Below are 17,086 nucleotides of genomic sequence, written 5' to 3' on the forward strand. Positions count from 1 at the left end.
CATCATTCTGACGTGGTGTCCTTTTTGAGCGGTGAAAACCGCTCCCACGCTTGACTTTGTGTTTTATTCTGTTGATCAGAATGATGTAATTACACCTGCATAGTGGAAAAGATTATTTCTTCTATTTGCGCCTGGATGAAGGGAATGGTTCAGATCCCATCGAGACCTGCCTTTTAAAGGCCAAATTAATCAACACTGCAACGCCATGCCACGTCATGGCACATTGCATACCTTTATACCAGTAAGACTCCCTAATCGGGAGATAAGCGACCGCCAGGTCGCAGCGTGATTTTAGGGCAAAATGTGTAGGAGCAGTGTCCAAAAATGTGGTTCAAAAAATCTGCCTGATGGTGGCGCTATATGGGACATCCATATTGATGAGATGAGTGTAGACATACTGTGTACCGATTTGCGTGATTTTAGGGCAAAATCTGTAGGAGCAGTGTCCAAAAATGTGTTTGAAAAAATCCGCCTGATGGTGGCGCTATATGGGACAGATCCATGTTGATGACATGAGTGTAGACATAGTGTGTACCGATTTGTGTGATGTTAGGGCAAAATCTGTAGGAGCAGTGTCCAAAAATGTGTTTTGCAAGAATCGGCCTCATGGTGGCGCTAGAAGAGGGCCATGTGAGAAATGAGGGGTGGGGTCTCCGCGTTGCCTTGGCGGACGAATAGGTACCGGCCCCGGCTCTCCCGGACGCTCCTAGCCCGAGTGGAGGGGGTCCTCCACTGGGGGCGCCACGACTTTGGCATCCGTTCTGGAGCACCAGGAGTCGGTGGTCCCCGGGAATTCCCCGTGAGAAGCCCCGTTGGGGTGGTCATTTTTGCACATTTGGTCATTCTTTACATCTGGGGGTCCCCCAGGGACCTGGAGCTCCGGGGGTCCTTGGAGGTTGTAGTTTGGCAGGCAAGGAGTGTGTGTGCAAAATTTGGCATGGATCGGGGCAACGGTTGCGGAGATATGAGCAGGGCAATAGTGTGACTGACTGACTGACTGACTGACTGTGGAGGTTTTGATAGTAAGTGCGACCTGACGGTCGCAATAACGCTTGTGCACATTCACGTTGCCAAGCAACCCAGAAGCACATGAAGCCAAGAATGCTGACAGATCGGGCAGAGGAACAGCTGTTATGCCGAATTGTATAGGCACTAGAAGGTCGGCCGGCTACGCCGGCCTCCCCTCTAGGTTGTCGCGTTGCGTCTATAGGAGTAGATATTCGTCGAAAACAAACCCCTGAGGTACAGGGTGGCCACGATCTGATGTATTGTTTTATACTATTTTTGCGGCAGTGTGGTGTGTGTAATGGCCAAATATGTTTTTTTTGAGAAAAAAAAGTTTTTTGAGAAAAAAAAGTTTTTTCAGTAAAAAAAAGTTTTTTGAGAAAAAAAAAAGTTTTTTGAGAAGAGAAAAAATTGAGAAAAAAAAAGGTTTTTTGAGAAAAAAAAGTTTTTTGAGAAAAAAAAGGTTTTTTGAGAAGAAAAAAAAAATGAGAAAAAAAAAATTTTTTGAGAATTTTTTTTTTGGAAAAAAAGGTTTTGAAAAAAATAAAAAATAAAACGTATTGGTGATGCGATGACGTGGTGTATACGGATGTTACTGCGATTGAGGTGAAAGAGAAAAGTGGAAAGTTGTGAGCTAACTATTAGCTATTTTTGTGTGTGTGTGTGTGTGTGTGTGTGACACAGCCCTCCCTCTCTAGCCACACGGACTTTCCCCTCTATCTACTTTAGTTAAGGTTTTGGTTGATCCCCTTCATAAAACAGGCTAATTTTTTTAGTATTGTGTAGATAAATTATTTGTGAACACAGTATCACATGTTTCCAATCTGAAAGCGAACTTCACAATAAGAAAACTTAATAAATAATTTCACTACTTATTAAAAATGTGGCAACACGATACCTGGCAACCGAAGTATAAACCAATCAAAGCGTGTGTTCCTTATACGGCTCAGCTGTTTCGGCCAATCACGTTCCTTGATGGAAGAAGCAGGAAATACCCGTCGTGGACGCTCTGATCACAGCTAACCATAGCAGCTAACACACAACACAACGACATCTCCTGTGAAGGTAATATTTGTTTCGTGATGATGCTCAATTGTTTGATATACTCATGAACATTTACAATGAACGCAGACTATAGAATGAGCCGTGTTGACGACGCATTAACATGGATCATTATAACGTTCGTGGCGATCATAGACAAGAGACAAGATTGATGGCAGCAGGCTGTTTTAAGGATGCACATTTAGTGTGAATATTTACAGCTGCAAATGGTTAAGATATATTAAGCAGTGGCCAATCAATATGCCCCGATCTTTAATATAGCTATAATGGCTCACGATCATTGCAATGCTACACATTGTCTCATCGCGTATCATTAATTTCTGTTCATATCTCTGCAGTCACGTTGCCAAAGTTAGTGTTAGCAACGGTTTGTGATTTGTTCATTTTCTCTTGAAAAGATCTAACCTTAAGACAGCTGTTAATGTGTTTAGATTACGTTCGTCTTGTCATAGTGCTCCATCTACATACTATATAATACTACGACCCTGTTCAGTGCTATATGATTTACTGCACAGTCAAACATTAAAGGTTTAGGTTAATTGTTTTATCTCGATCTTCAAGTTGATGTGCTGGTACAGTTAGATTCAGGCTCGGATGCCATTCTGTCTACTTGTCCTGGCGTGGTAGTACAGTATTTAGCATGTAGTGAGTATTAAAGGTTATGATCACAGTTTTGGCTCTAAATAATCTACAGAGCCTAAATAATAATACAGAACAGAACACCCGAGATTAAATTATACAAACTTAATTGGATATACATGAATGAATGATCCATCGAAGAGCGCTTTGAGTACTTAGCAAAGCGTTATACAAATGCTTCATTGTTATGTGATGATATGTGTTACAGACTACTTGACGTGGGTTGCAGAGCTGCAGGAGCCTGGCTGGGACACAAACCACAAGATCTGGGAAATTATCTATCTAGGTCGTCCTCAGACGAGCCCTCCATCGTTGTTTCCAGTCATCTCGGTTCTCCATACATCTGGCCAGCTCATTGGTGTTCTGTGTCCCTACGTCTTCCTTGAGTACGTCCACGTATGTTTTTGTGGGACGTCCTCGCGACCGGTGCCCATGTGTTGGCTCCCACAGTACCAATTTGCTGGCTGGAAGCTCCTGGTGTCTTTGGCAGTGTCCTGCTAGTCTCATTCTTCTGGTGGCAATTTTCTCGCTTACCTTTGGTATTCCCTCATACAGGCTCCTGTTGGTAACATGTGCACTCCTGTTGATGTTGAGTACTGCACGCAACATTCTAGTGTAGCACCCGTCTAGAGACTTCTGCAGGGTTGGCTTCAGGGTCCAGCATTCACTGCCATAGAGGAGAACAGACTCCACCGTTGCAAAGAAGAAGCTAAGTTTGATTTGGCGGGGGAGGTTAGAGTTCCATACACTGTTCATGCCGTTCAGGGCCCTCCACGCGAGTGCCTTCCTTACTTTAAGGTCTTTCTCAGTTGAGTCGACCCATGCACCCAGGTACTTGAAGTCCTTGACTTCCTTCAACACAGCTCCTTCTGTTGTTGTCAGAGGTGAGTGATCAGGTAGGTTATAGGTGATAACCTCAGTTTTCTTAGCATTTAGCCTGAGACCAACTTTGGCACACTCTATCTCCACCCTGTTCAGGAGTTCTTGTGCTTGTTCCATGCTGTCGGAGAGCAGGCTGATGTCGTCCGCATAGTCCAGGTCTGTCAGAACTACTGCGGGATGCCGCCTTGACCTCCTTGGTGTTAGCGTGAAGCCAAGCTCTTGTTCTCGTCCCCCTATGGCTTTCCTGAGCGCGTAATCTAGAACTATGATGAAGAGGTAGGGGGCTAGGGTGTCTCCTTGCATTACACCAGCTCGGATGTCAAACACCTCACTGCTGCCATCCGGGGTCACCACTTTGGCCCTTGTTTTTGCGTACATGGTCTCGATAGCCCGGAGAATGTTGGGAGGGACATTGTAGGCCTCAAGGATCTTCACCATCTTGCTTCTGTGGATAGAATCAAAAGCTTTTTTGAAGTCAATGAAGCACAGTACAGCTGCTAGGTTGTCCTTTTTCACCTCCTCTATTAATCTCCTTAATGCCAGGATCTGTGCTACGGTTGTTCTCTCCTCTCGAAAACCATTTTGGTTCTCTCTCAGGTGAGGGTCGATGGCATGCCGTATCCTGTTCAGTATCATTCGGTTGAAGACCTTAGCAGTGATACATGTCAGGCTGATGCCTCTGTAGTTGTCTGGCTTTGAGAGGTCTCCGGCTTTAGGCACCGGGATGATGTTAGACAGAGACCATATTTCAGGTTGCTTGTTGTGCTGTAGAGCATTGTTGCAAAAGTCTAGGATGAGGTTGTCTAGGTCGCAGTTCTTCAAGACCTCTGGGGGTATGCCATCAGGCCCAGCACTTTTTCCCTCTCTCAGGGTGGATTTTGCCCTGGCGAGCTCGCTGGTTGTGAAGGGTCCGTCGTCGATGTTCAGGCCCTGGAGGACTGTCGGTATATTTTCCTCCTCTCCCTCTTCCACTGATGTTCCCAGGAGCCTCTGGAAGTGGTCGAACCATGTTGCCACCCTCTCCTCTGGGCTGTGTCCCTCCACCTGGCCCTCCTTGGCCCTCTTCCGCCCTGTCATCTCATTTATTACCTTCCAGGCCTCCCCGTATTGCCTTTCACCTTGCGCTGCCTGCACTCTTCGCACACTTTCCATCACTTCCTCCCCTTTGATGGTGTCGTAGGTGCTGAAGAGAGACTGTTTGGCTTCGTTCAGTGTCTCGCGACCCTCCTCTGTTGGTTCACGCTCAAAGTTGAGTCGTGCTTCCTCCATCCTGCCTCGTGCTGCTACAACCTTCGGGTGTCTGGACCGTGGTGGTGCTCTTACTCTGTTCAGCACTGGCACGCACAGTCTGGTCGCCTCCTCATTCGCTGTGATGAATCTCCCATATTCACGGCTGGGCTCTCCTCCCCTATCCAGCTGCCGAAAGCGCTTCCTGACTTCCTCCGTGTACCTGGTTTGGAGGCCCGGATTGGTCGTGAGTGCCTTCCAGTCATGCCGAATCTTGGGGCTTGGCTTGGGGACCCTGAGGCTCAGTCGCACCCTCATGGAGACCACACGGTGATCAGAGCCTACAGAGCTGAACGTGCTGTATGGCTCAGCGTTCAGGATGGAATTCCTCCACTTTTGCCTCACTAGGATATAGTCCAACTGATATAGCCTGGGTAGCTCCCCAGGCCTTGTGGCTCGGTCTCGGAAGGTCCATCTCTTCCCTGTTCTCTTCCTGAACATGGTGTTCGCTGCCAGGAGCTGGTGTTCCATGAGAAGGGCTGTGAGGTATGCGCCGTTGCGGTTGGTAGACTCATGGTATGGGAATGGTGCATCCTCCTGTCCGATCCTGGCGTTGAAGTCGCCAAGGATTGCCAGGAAGTTGTGCGCTGGGACACCTCGGACTGCTGTTGTGAGGTCCTCATAGAACTTCTCAACATCCTCAGGTGTTGCCGTGTTAGTGGGCGAGTACACCACTATGACTGTTGTCACTGGGTTACCTGCGAACTCAGCCATGAGGATCCTTTCGGTGTGCTGTGGGAAATTATTGTGACGTGGATTGTGTCATAATGCAGACAGCAGTCTTATGAGATGGGTCTACATTCATGATTGAACATATAATGCAGCCCATTTTAAAACGATTCTGGAAAATAAAGATTTATCACACTTTTTGGTGTCTTTTTCTGTGCATGCAATGTATCATTGTGCTGCTCTTTGACACATGCTGTGTTAAGTTCATGCTGGTGTGAAATCCACTCAAAATGCAGAAAATGTGTGTTAAGTCGTTGCTGGGTCAGCCACAGTTTGCTGCTGTTATGTAATATCTTTAACTTTGAAGAAATTACTGAGGTAACTTGGTATTTCACTGGTTACCATATCTTTCTGAATCTATGCTTTCTTGTCATTTAGTACAATGAATGTGTTACCGTGTCTCTAGAAATGTGCTCATTATTGGTGAAGATACTAACTGTAATTCTCAAAGACTCGCATTGGTTCAGCACATAGTTTTTTGCTCTGTTAGTTTCATTTGATATTAAAATGCAATTCGAATTAATCCCATGTGTGGACACTGATCAGATGACAGGAAGAAGCAGTTCATCAATGAAGGTGATTTGTTTAGGGTACGATATTTTAATGACTTCACACCTAAGTCCCTATCATGGAGTTAAATCATTGATAACTTGATGCATGCATACTCGTTCAGTTCATATGTTAATGCAGACAGCCTACAACAATGCCCAGGGCAACACTGCATATTATCTATAAACGGCTCACAGTTTAAATAACGTACAGTTTATTTGGACAATCATCTGTAACAGATATAATTAAATACGACGTGATTAACGTTTGTTTGACATCCACATCACAGTTACATTGGACGGGAGATGCATCGCGTTGATTAAAGTGAATGGCTGCTATAGTTTTGCTAGTTTTCATCACCTAATCACCTTCCTTTCATAACCTAATCACTACTTTTAGAATTGAAAGAAGAAAAATAATGTTACCACTTTTATGTTAATGGCAGTATGAAACGCCCGCATTCCAGAGACTACAGTGTCAGTGAACGACAGGCAATAGCGAAAATATAAACTGGTATATAAAAGTAGTCCAACACGGTTATGAATTAACTATTAGTAGTCTATGGTATACCTGTTGCAAGTTCGTTAGGAAAAAGCAATTTATTACGCTAATGTTAGTCTTTTTGGGCGAGAAATGTCAGCTTTGTGTAATGTTTTCTTCCTGGTTGCCATGGAGATGTCTTAGGTGCCCTGTATATTTGCCTGTTTTAAATAGCATTTGATAAAATCGGTCTTTCTCATTAGTGCGTACGAATTCAAGATGAAAACATTAATCACAGTACTCATAAGAATTTTATATATCTACTGTGAAAAAAGAATGTAGTTTTTGAGTGGGGATCAATGAAACACACAATAGACGGGTCCATCCCATGGCCTACTCTGTTGTAAATGTAATTCGATACACTGCCCCGCTCCTCTCCCCTTCCCTCTCTCTCTCTCTCTCTCTCTCTCTCTCTCTCTTGCTCTCAGTGCCTGTGTGAGTATAGGCTTCAAACAAGTCCGTTTTGTGGAGGCTTCATGTCCGTTGCTTGGAGGCTTCATGTCCGTTGCTTGAAGTGGGCTGCGGCTTTAAGCCAATTGTAAATATAAGATTGCAATGCGGACATTTTTTACATTAGGGACATGTGGAGAAGTGCCTCACCTCCACCAGAGGTGACACTATGGGGCAAGATTACCTGAACCTTGAGGCAAAATATATTTTATTCTTGAGCGTTGCAAGGTGGGAATGCATGCTGCAGCTGGTTATGCAATACCTGTTGTACCCTACCCATTGCACGTTGTAAATCTATCTGGGCATGAAAGGGGAACACTTTTATGCCCATATATAGAGATCCCTGATGTCATCAGTAAGGAGTAGAGTACTGTATAGTGACCAGATAGAGCAGAGAGAATACTGTTTGTATTTTCACAACTTTGAAAGCAGATTTTCACAACTTGGCAATTTTCGGAATCATTAATGTGGCTGGTTGCTTAATAAAACATAATTCTGTTGTGTGACGATCTGGGTATTGGGGCTTTCAGGTAGGATTTGATTGGCATGGGGAGGGCGGTGGGAGCTTTAAGCTAGTAATTGCTTGGTTTGAAAAATGGGAGTGGGGTTGGTGGCTGGGGAGAGAACACCTCACAAAATGTGTGCAGTCTTTAATTGATATTTTACTGTGTGTAGCAGAGAGGCGCTCTGTCTGGAAGGTCTGTTGAGACTAATCAGCATACATCCAGTCATGCTCTTACTGTAGCATGCTTTTTTATTGGGTATGAATAATTAGATTTGGTATACATTTTCTTTAAGTATTCAGCCTTTGGTGTACCCTGCAAAGCCCCATGGGCTGGTGTTCAAAAAGGCTTAATAGATTCTATTTAGCACAATTTGAATATTTTGGAGCTTGTGTAAGAAAGTAATATAGTGTGAAATATTATTAATTGAATTTGATGTGATAATATTTGCCCAGACTTATTAGAATACAAACAATGGCAATGTTGTGGGGTTGCCAGTTGCCACACGGTGGTACTTGTCTAACTTTATTAGTGTCAGACTATAGTACTATATACTATAGTCTGACTTTTTCTTCCATCTTTTTCCAGATAAACTTTATTTTGACACAATATCCCACAGTTTTGGTGGCACACACTTGGGCCATATGTCAAATCGTCCGGCTCCATCGAGAATCGTGTGCTTGCATTTTGCTAAGAGATACGTTATATATTTATAGTTTAATTTATATACATTTATTTGTGATTGATTTTCTCCATTGACTTGAATGGGAAAATGCCAATTCAACAATCTCCAAATCTCCAAATATGGCCATTCCAAGATATGGGCTTAATATTGATGACATCAGGGATCTCCATATATGGGCAAAAAAGGGACAACGAGGTCAATGACTGACACAGAGATCTCCATATATGGCCATTAATTCATTAGTGAATCATTTTCCCCCATTGACTTGAATAGGGAAAGTTCAAATGGTAAGACAGAATTCATTTGAAAGTGTGACTCGCGTCACGGCAACCACACTTGCAATTTCCCAGAATTGCATCTTTCTAGTTCTCTCCTGCCATGAAAGAGGGCAACGCCCTTGTTATTACAGGTGAATACAACCAAAAGTATAATTAGGATAATGGCAGCTTATAATTAGGATAATGGCAGCTTAAGATAAATACCAGGGAATTATAAAAACTGAAAGTATAGCTACAGTATGTGAGGATTCCACGATAGCACTAAGAAGCCAAAATGCTGAGCTGTGCACACGCACGCACGCACACACAGACACACAGCAAATTAACTATTATAGTAAAATATGTTTGCTATAAAAGTGGTGGTAATAAGAGTAGATCGGAAGAGACAGACAGAAAAAGGAAGATAAGACAGACATGGAACATATACTACAGACAATATAATATGGGTGAAAGAAAACTATCGAAAGAGAGGGCATTGTTTAGACAGCGAGAAACAAATTAAGGATGTACCTGGACCACAGAGATGTAGGGATGCATCTCGTTGCACTCGGTTTTGTTTTTACAGCTGCTGGCCCATACCGAGTACGTCTACAAAGATGGAGAAAGGAGAGGTTAGGCAACAAGTTAGGTTAGGCAACAAGTCATCTTGCAATCGTTTTAAGATTACAACACTTGTTGTAATAAGATATTTCACTATAGCAGGCCCGTGAAACATAAACATAAACTTTATTTTGCCCATTATGAACTTAACTCATACAGTGCCCCGGGCCACAAGTGGCCGCTAGAGTGCCAGAAATCTCTCTACAGACCTTCGCTCTAGCTTCCGTCGACACTGTCCCAAGTGCCTTGGGATTTCACTCCAGCCAATGCTATGTGGGACGAGAGTAGGAAGCTAGCTGACACGTAGCCAAAATGCTAACCCCTTTAGAAGCCCGATCTAAAGCTATTTCAGTCTCAAAAAACGTTCTCTTTGGGTCTGGGAACACAATCCGGAGAAAATCCTGTCTAAAGATGTGATTTATTATTGGAGTGGGCGGCGCGATGCGGCCGTTAGCGCGACTACGGCCCGTGTATGGCCGAGTGTTGGCCCGGACCATGGATGGACGTTTAGACCAGGGCTTCGTTGAGGCCTCCGATTAAATAATTCATTTTATTAAATATCCCGGACTACTTCGGGATAGGCACCCCGGAATACGCGCCGACAGTATAGATTGAGGTTTTTTTGGGGGGCTCTAAACTTTATTTTAAACCATTTTCAATGGAATAAATCGTCGGACCATCTAGCGTCTCTCGTTGGCTAGCGCTGGACGAGCAAGGACCACCCACGTTGCTCCAAGCAGCTCGGGGTAAGTAAAATAGCAAATAAAATATTGTATTGGATTGAAATAAAGCCGAACTTGTTCGGGATAGGCACAAAAAGGGTTATCTAATAAGACATTGCTAAACAAAACAGAAACAGAATACAAAAATGATAACAAAAGTCTAAACCCTAGTAGTGGCTTAAGACTTAGTTAGTGTTAGTGTGCAATCCATGGATTTCGAGTGGGAATCCAGCTCAAGGCTGATGTCACATGTCTCACTTCACTTTAGATTCAGACTTCAGATATTCCAGAACCATACAGATTTGAATACTAACATGGATTATTATGAAGCCTCTTACCATGAAGGACACAATAGACAGGAAGAGGAGCAGGTTGGAAATCTTAGCGGAGAACAGATTCTCTCCTTTGCCCTCCGACAACACCTGGCATTTCTGAAGCACCAGGTAGATGAAGGCAAATAGCATGCCATGGATTACCGCCTGCAACACAGCAGGATCACACCATCATTTCCAATCATAATGAGTTTATACGCTTGAGGGCCTGCCATATTGTAGCTGCATGCCTGGATTCTAGTCACACAGCAAAAACAATTATAATAATAAAAGGAACCATTAGAAGCCATTATTCTAGGAGTTGCATTGCAGTCTAGGAGTTTTAATTTTGTATTAAACTTACTTGATACATTTTTAATTCCATGCAAATTTGACTGCATCACTGTCACATTGCCACTTACAAATCGGTCCAGCTTCCATCTGAACCACCACTCATGGATGCTTCCGTTAAGCTCAAAGAGCTTGGAGATAGGCCATGCAGAGAAGATGCTCTCAAAGAAACCCTGGAGACACACCAGTCAAACATGAGTGTCACATGGTTAAAATGGTTTGATCAGTGTATATCTATAAAATATATACTGCTCAAAGAAAATGTACCCTTCATTTATTTGAGTATAGTATATTGTAGTACTGCTCAAAGAAAGCTCAAAGAATTAAGGGAACATTTTGTTCCCTTCATTTCTTTGAGCAGTGTATATATATATATATATTAAATATAATTTTATGTATTATATATCAGTCGTTCCCAAACTTTAGCTCAAGAAAAACATTTGCCTGGGACCCAAACTAGTGAAAATAGCAACTAAAATAATAATGCAATATCACTTTTATGATTATCAAGCAGCCCTATCAAGTGCCGGGGAGAACACGTAATCTTAACAGTTTAGCTCACCTGGGAGTAGGCAAAGAAGCAGATGAACAGAAGCAGGCCTAGTAACTTGGCTAATACTCCAAGGTGCCACATGCCACTACCTGTTTACAACACAAGAGATTCCCACAATTAGAAAACATTTTTACAATTTACAATAGAAATATATATCAAATGTAATACGCTTCTGATAATACGTTTTTAATAATGTAAATAAATGATTGACGAATGTCATTAATAGGGAATCAAATGTCAAAGTGCAACCAGTTTAAAATCAGATGAATTATGGATAAGAAAACAACTACAAGTAAGACTTGGGGTGGGGCAGGTTGTAGGCATCGTTAAAACCATAGAGGCAACATGTAATTTAAAATCCCAATTCCAGAGGGTTACAATAGTGGCAGCCATCTTACCCGAGTCCTGTTCCTTAACTTGCTGTAATTCTATGGTGAAAGAGTTGTTATAATCCTCTTGTTTTTTTTTCTAGCTATAGCAGGACAGTTCTGTTAAAGTTTATGAATATAAAACGGTTTGAATTTGATAGATGTACAAATCACGCTTCAAGACATGAATTATGTTTTATTTTAATTTGCTTTACTGCAATTCCCGAACAGGCAAAGGTTAGGGTGGTAACAAGTAGTGTTTACATACTGTATAGTGAATGATTGCAGCATTCAAGGTGGCTAATTTGGGTTTAGACATATGTGCTGAATGGGCTACGTGCTAACGGTATGCGTGACTCCTCTTCCTCGGGTTTGCTGAGGAGAACCAGTTTGTGGTTGTTTGGGATTAGGTTGTACCGACAACATATGTTTAGAAGTGGAAGGAATCATATTGCTCCCCATAAGTGGTGGAAACTGTAAACCAGGGGTTGGCAGGTACGTTTGGCCTCAGGCCAACTAACAAACCACCATATAGCGTACCAGTATACAATAATAGCTACATTGCTATAAAAAGTTAATAAACGTTAATAGACGTGTTTGGTAAATACTGATAAGTGTGTGTAATGAAATGTTACAGGTGCAGAAATGCTTGTGTAATCATTTTGTGCATGCAACATCCTCGAATGTGGCACTTTGACAGACAGCTGTTTTTTCTTCAAGGTCTCTTCTTAGAATAGAGAGAAAAGGTGTATTGTTTTTCATCCAAAGATCTAAAAAGTACAGTTGACAGTGACAATAGAACAGTCAAAGGACAACTGAAAGATCTGTGTGTTAATGCTACCCAGTTTCACCAATGAAAAGCCATTGATATCCATATCCTACCTATTTGGGACTGTCAATCAGGTACTGTAAAATAATTTACAAAACCATACCTGGGGATGTGCATACCCGAACTATATGCAGACTTTAGGTTATGCACTATACGCGTAGGACAGGGTTCCCCAATAGGCGGCCCGCGGGCCATTTGCGTCCCGCGGGGGGCTACTGTCTGGCCCACACCAACCCCAGTAATAAAGGTGGTATAAGAGCAGCAACAACTCTAGTGTATCGCCGTTGTCGGCTGGAAATCTCCAAATGTGTACGTTCTTTCGCAAATCATAGAAGGCCATCTCACAAAAGTAGTGAAAACAGCCGATCTACAAGCACACAACGCCTCGCACCGCGAGTCGTTGTGTGCTTGTAGATCGGCTGTTTTCACTAGTTTAAATAATATAAAAAATTATAAATTCAAAACGAACGGTTTTGGACATACAAGATTTTCACCAAACGACGACGATATCTGAACTGTCGCTGGAGTAGCGGGAACGCCGCCGTCGCCCCCTGCAATGTTGTGGCCCTCGGCTTGGTACCCTAGACATAATTCGGCCCTTGGGGAAAACTAATTGGGGAACCCTGGTGTAGGATAACTTTTGGCAAGGATGGCTGCTCATTTGATCCTGCTGGCTGTGTCCCACAACCAGTAATTTACGGCCTGATGTTGAGTCGTTAAGCGTTACCACAAAGTCCATGTTTATGCTGTTTCAGCAAATTGTGCCAGTAACATGACGTTAATTCAAACATTGTGCAATTGTGTCAATAAACGGTGCGCGCGAACACTATGGTTATGATATATATAGATATCCAAACTGCTCCTCCGTTCTTGAAACGCTTTCTGTGCCAGCACAAGACACTAAAATAAGCTATAGACGGTCACAGAAGATAGGGACCCGAGTCTGTGTTTAATTCTTCTTTTGCTGTGTTTTACTCCTGTTATCTGTGTGATCATTGTCTGTAGAGGTGCAATATTGGTATCACCATAAAATACAATCAGATAGGACTATTCCACCTCAAAGAGGGCCGTCTATGGAAGGAAGTGGGATTTACAGGTTATGTATAACCTGTGCTCTTGCGGCTAGATGGAAGGTGTGCAAGTGAACACACACAAATCATTAAAAGTTACCTATTTTACAGGCAGAGATGTTCTAGTGCCTAGAGAGACACGTTCACAGAATGCAAGCGTTATGTCAGATGTTCATGTCCTCATAATAGAACAGTAGGATTCATGTTACACATCCTCATAGTTGTCAGGCTAACAGCAATCAAAGACAGAAGGACCTGTTATGGCAACACCTACTATTGGCTTTCTTCTGGAGGATCTGAGGCCACAAGGCCAGTGTGGCATAGATGATGACAAACCAGAAGGTGACCAGGGGAACAAAGTAGTAGAACTGGTAGGGCCTGTCCATTACCACACACAACACCAGGACAAGGAAATTGAGACGGAACAGCACCTGTGAATTAATTCACAAAGAGCAATATAAAAATGTGCCCACAGGCGCGCGCACACACACACACACACACACACACACACACACACACACACACACACACACACACACACACACACACACACACACACACACACACACACACACACACACACACACACACACACACACACACACACACACACACACACACACACACACACACACACAACCAGATAGACTACAGGCACAATAATTAAACAGCTGTATGGTACATCTCAGTTATGCCCTGAGGGATAAAGTAATTGTCATTCCCTGTGAAAACACAGGCAACTTTGCTCTCACCTGACAAACTCTGTAGAGGCCAAAGTCTCCTTTGAGCCAGAAAAATGAAAAGTGCCCATAGCCGGTCTGGAAGAGGTATGCTGCCACCAGCACCCGCACGTGCATGTACACTGGAATAAACTGAAAGTGGAAGATGCATGCTTAATGCTTATATCATGTGTACATCAAAAGTTACATATCTCTGCTGTTGGGCAGAAAAAAGCAAACTCCAAAATGTTATTTTTTAAGGAAATGAAAATCCAGCTCAAGTGGAGTAAGGAGGATTTGTCCATCATTGATAATAAAAGCTGACAATGTATTTCCTAGCTAGTTCATGCCTCTTCAGCGGCTCTGTCATACTGTGGAGAATGCAAAACCAGATTCCAATTCCATGTCCTCTTTTCATTTTCATTGGTTCAATTCTTTTTTAACCAACACACTGCACAATATACTGTATTATGCTTTATTCCAGATTGGTCAGCATAGAGAGACAGGAAAACAAGGCAGAGAAAGAGGAGAAACATGCAAGACAAGACACACTCACAAGGATTTAGCTCTGAGCTGAAAACTGTTGGAGTAACCAGAGTCGTTGGGCCAGATTATCAGGTAACTATGCTCACGCCATTATAACTTAACAATCTAGAGATAATGCCATAGCACAGAGTCTGCTACTGCTCTTATTATTGTAAATGTATCATTGTTGGTCAAAGGCTTGCCTGTATTGATCTAACATTGTTTTTTTTCCCCTTTGAACTTGAGCGAGTTTTGTTCATTCTTTTGTTAGTCCACTGTGTTGTGCTATTCGGTAAAAGAAAGACAAGTATTTTCTTTGGACGACTTTTGGTTTTTGAGCGGTGGTAGACCGCTCCATAGCATGGCCGTGTGTGTATCCGTGTATGTATGTACGCGCACGCACGCACGCACGCACACGCACACGCACACACACACACACACACACACACACACACACACACACACACACACACACACACACACACAGGTGGTGACACTGGGAGTTCAATTGCAGGGTGTGTGAGGAGAACTAGAGCGGTTCTAAAAAAGGGTGTTGGGTGTGTAACCCCTTATAAATGTGATGATTTGCAGTGATGTAATGGATTGACTGTGACCCGTCTAAACTACAGACTTGTTTTTGATGTGTGAGACATCTATGTGTTTCCACTCAGTATGTACAGACTTATGGTGTTCCTGTACTTATCAGTGTTCCTGTACCTGGTTACCAGTGCACCGTGCCCTACAGCAGCACTGGTCAAATGTTGTGTTTTTAGTTTTATCTATCTATTGCTCTTTAAACTAAACCATTATTAATAAAGATTTATAGTATATACTATTATACCTCAAATCATGTGAGTCATTCATCTGACAAACGTTTCAATTATTAAATTTGTTGAGCTCCTTAAACAAGGGTGTCATAATCCAATACACGCAAAAAAAAAGTGCTAAATTTGGGGTGGCACTGGCTCAGGTGCGGCCGTTTTGGAAATCTGAAGGTCCCTGGTTCAATCCTAGGCACCTCCAGGCTAGGTGTTGATAGTGGCAGCGTCCCTGAGGAAGACACTTAACCCTAACTGCTCCCAGTAGCACAGTGCTAGGTCAAAACTGAAGCAGAGAAGTACTTTCCCCTCATTGCCATCCATCCTTCACATTGTGATAAACGGGCCAGGAGAAGAACTCACAGCGCTGGCTCCAGATATGTGATAGATGAGGATGACCAGCTGCATCCAACCCTTCCATTCATCCGTCTGCTCTCGGTTGAGTAACTTGGTCTGTGTGGTAGAAGGTTCAACCTGGTTAATTTAAAGTATCAGATTCTGTTCATTTTGACATGAAGTCTATTTAGAGTCTGCAATCACTTACAACTTTAAATATAGTATACAATTAAGTTGGACTGGATTCATTTAGTTATCTATTCAAATGAAACGAATGATGTCGAAGCAGGAATCTAAGAACAAAGGTAAGTAAGAAGTAAGTGGCCTAAGAAAAAAAGCCACATGGTTAAGTACTCCATATCTCACCTCCTTGCTGTGCTCGTTAAAGAACACCCCCAAGACAATGATGTAAACCAGAGGGATGAAGAAGGTTGCATGGGTGTAGAACTTCTGCTCTTTCATGAACACATCGGCTCGGTCACAAAGGTAGAAGTAAGCCATGATGATGCCCATCCGACACAGAGCCTGGAAGGGCGCCTTGGGCCCCAAGGGGGAAGCTGCCATCGCGGGCTTCTTCTCCTCCAGGCTCTCCACATCAGTGGGAACGTGCCGGCGGTGGTGGTTGTGGCCCAGCACGTGAAGCACCAGACAAACCAGTGTCGAGCCCAGGAAGATGCAAGCAGACAGCTTCTGGAGGAGGTTGGGCGGCGGCAACTTCTGGCAGCAAGAGCCATCAATGGGCCTCAGCAGCTTGTTGCACACAGAGTTCATGAGGACCATGGCTCCCTGGAAGGAGGACCACAAAACATGCCGACTATTATTATCAGTAGCACACATACAGGGAATTTCAGTTGGAGTATGGCATGCCTGTACAGACACATAACCTGAATTTGTGCTGAACGAAGACAGTAAGCATGAGATAAATCAAACCTTCTTCGGATAATTGCTTTCTGCTGTTCTGACACATCAAAGGTTGGCTCATTTCACAGTATGACCTATCTCCATTAGCTGTTACCATGGATGGTGTCCAATCATAGGTACAAACTAATACACACTCAAATCTACTGGCCTACAGTTCCCACATCAATATATTAAACAGCACACACACACACACACACACACACACACACACACACACACACACACACACACACACACACACACACACACACACACACACACACACACACACACACACACACACACACACACACACACACACACACACACACACACACACACACACACACAATTATTTACAGGAGGTTATCTTTA

General features: G+C 43.2%; 1 protein-coding gene across 1 annotated transcript in view; it reads right to left on the minus strand.

Annotated features, from left to right (window-relative positions):
- The window catches only part of casd1 (CAS1 domain containing 1), a 35,443-nt gene that overhangs the window by 7,744 nt on the left and 10,613 nt on the right, over positions 1 to 17,086 (minus strand). The window contains exons 9-16 of the mRNA XM_080734472.1: positions 16,178 to 16,597; positions 15,839 to 15,928; positions 14,166 to 14,285; positions 13,684 to 13,844; positions 11,156 to 11,231; positions 10,665 to 10,766; positions 10,270 to 10,410; positions 9,120 to 9,197 (exon numbers count right to left, since the gene is read on the minus strand). Of these exons, the coding sequence (XP_080590598.1) occupies positions 9,120 to 9,197; positions 10,270 to 10,410; positions 10,665 to 10,766; positions 11,156 to 11,231; positions 13,684 to 13,844; positions 14,166 to 14,285; positions 15,839 to 15,928; positions 16,178 to 16,597 (1,188 nt within the window). The remainder of the gene's footprint in view (positions 1 to 9,119; positions 9,198 to 10,269; positions 10,411 to 10,664; positions 10,767 to 11,155; positions 11,232 to 13,683; positions 13,845 to 14,165; positions 14,286 to 15,838; positions 15,929 to 16,177; positions 16,598 to 17,086) is intronic.

Source organism: Nannobrachium achirus (assembly GCF_963921795.1).
Source record: "Nannobrachium achirus genome assembly, chromosome: 10".
NCBI classification, from domain to species: Eukaryota; Metazoa; Chordata; class Actinopteri; order Myctophiformes; family Myctophidae; genus Nannobrachium; species Nannobrachium achirus.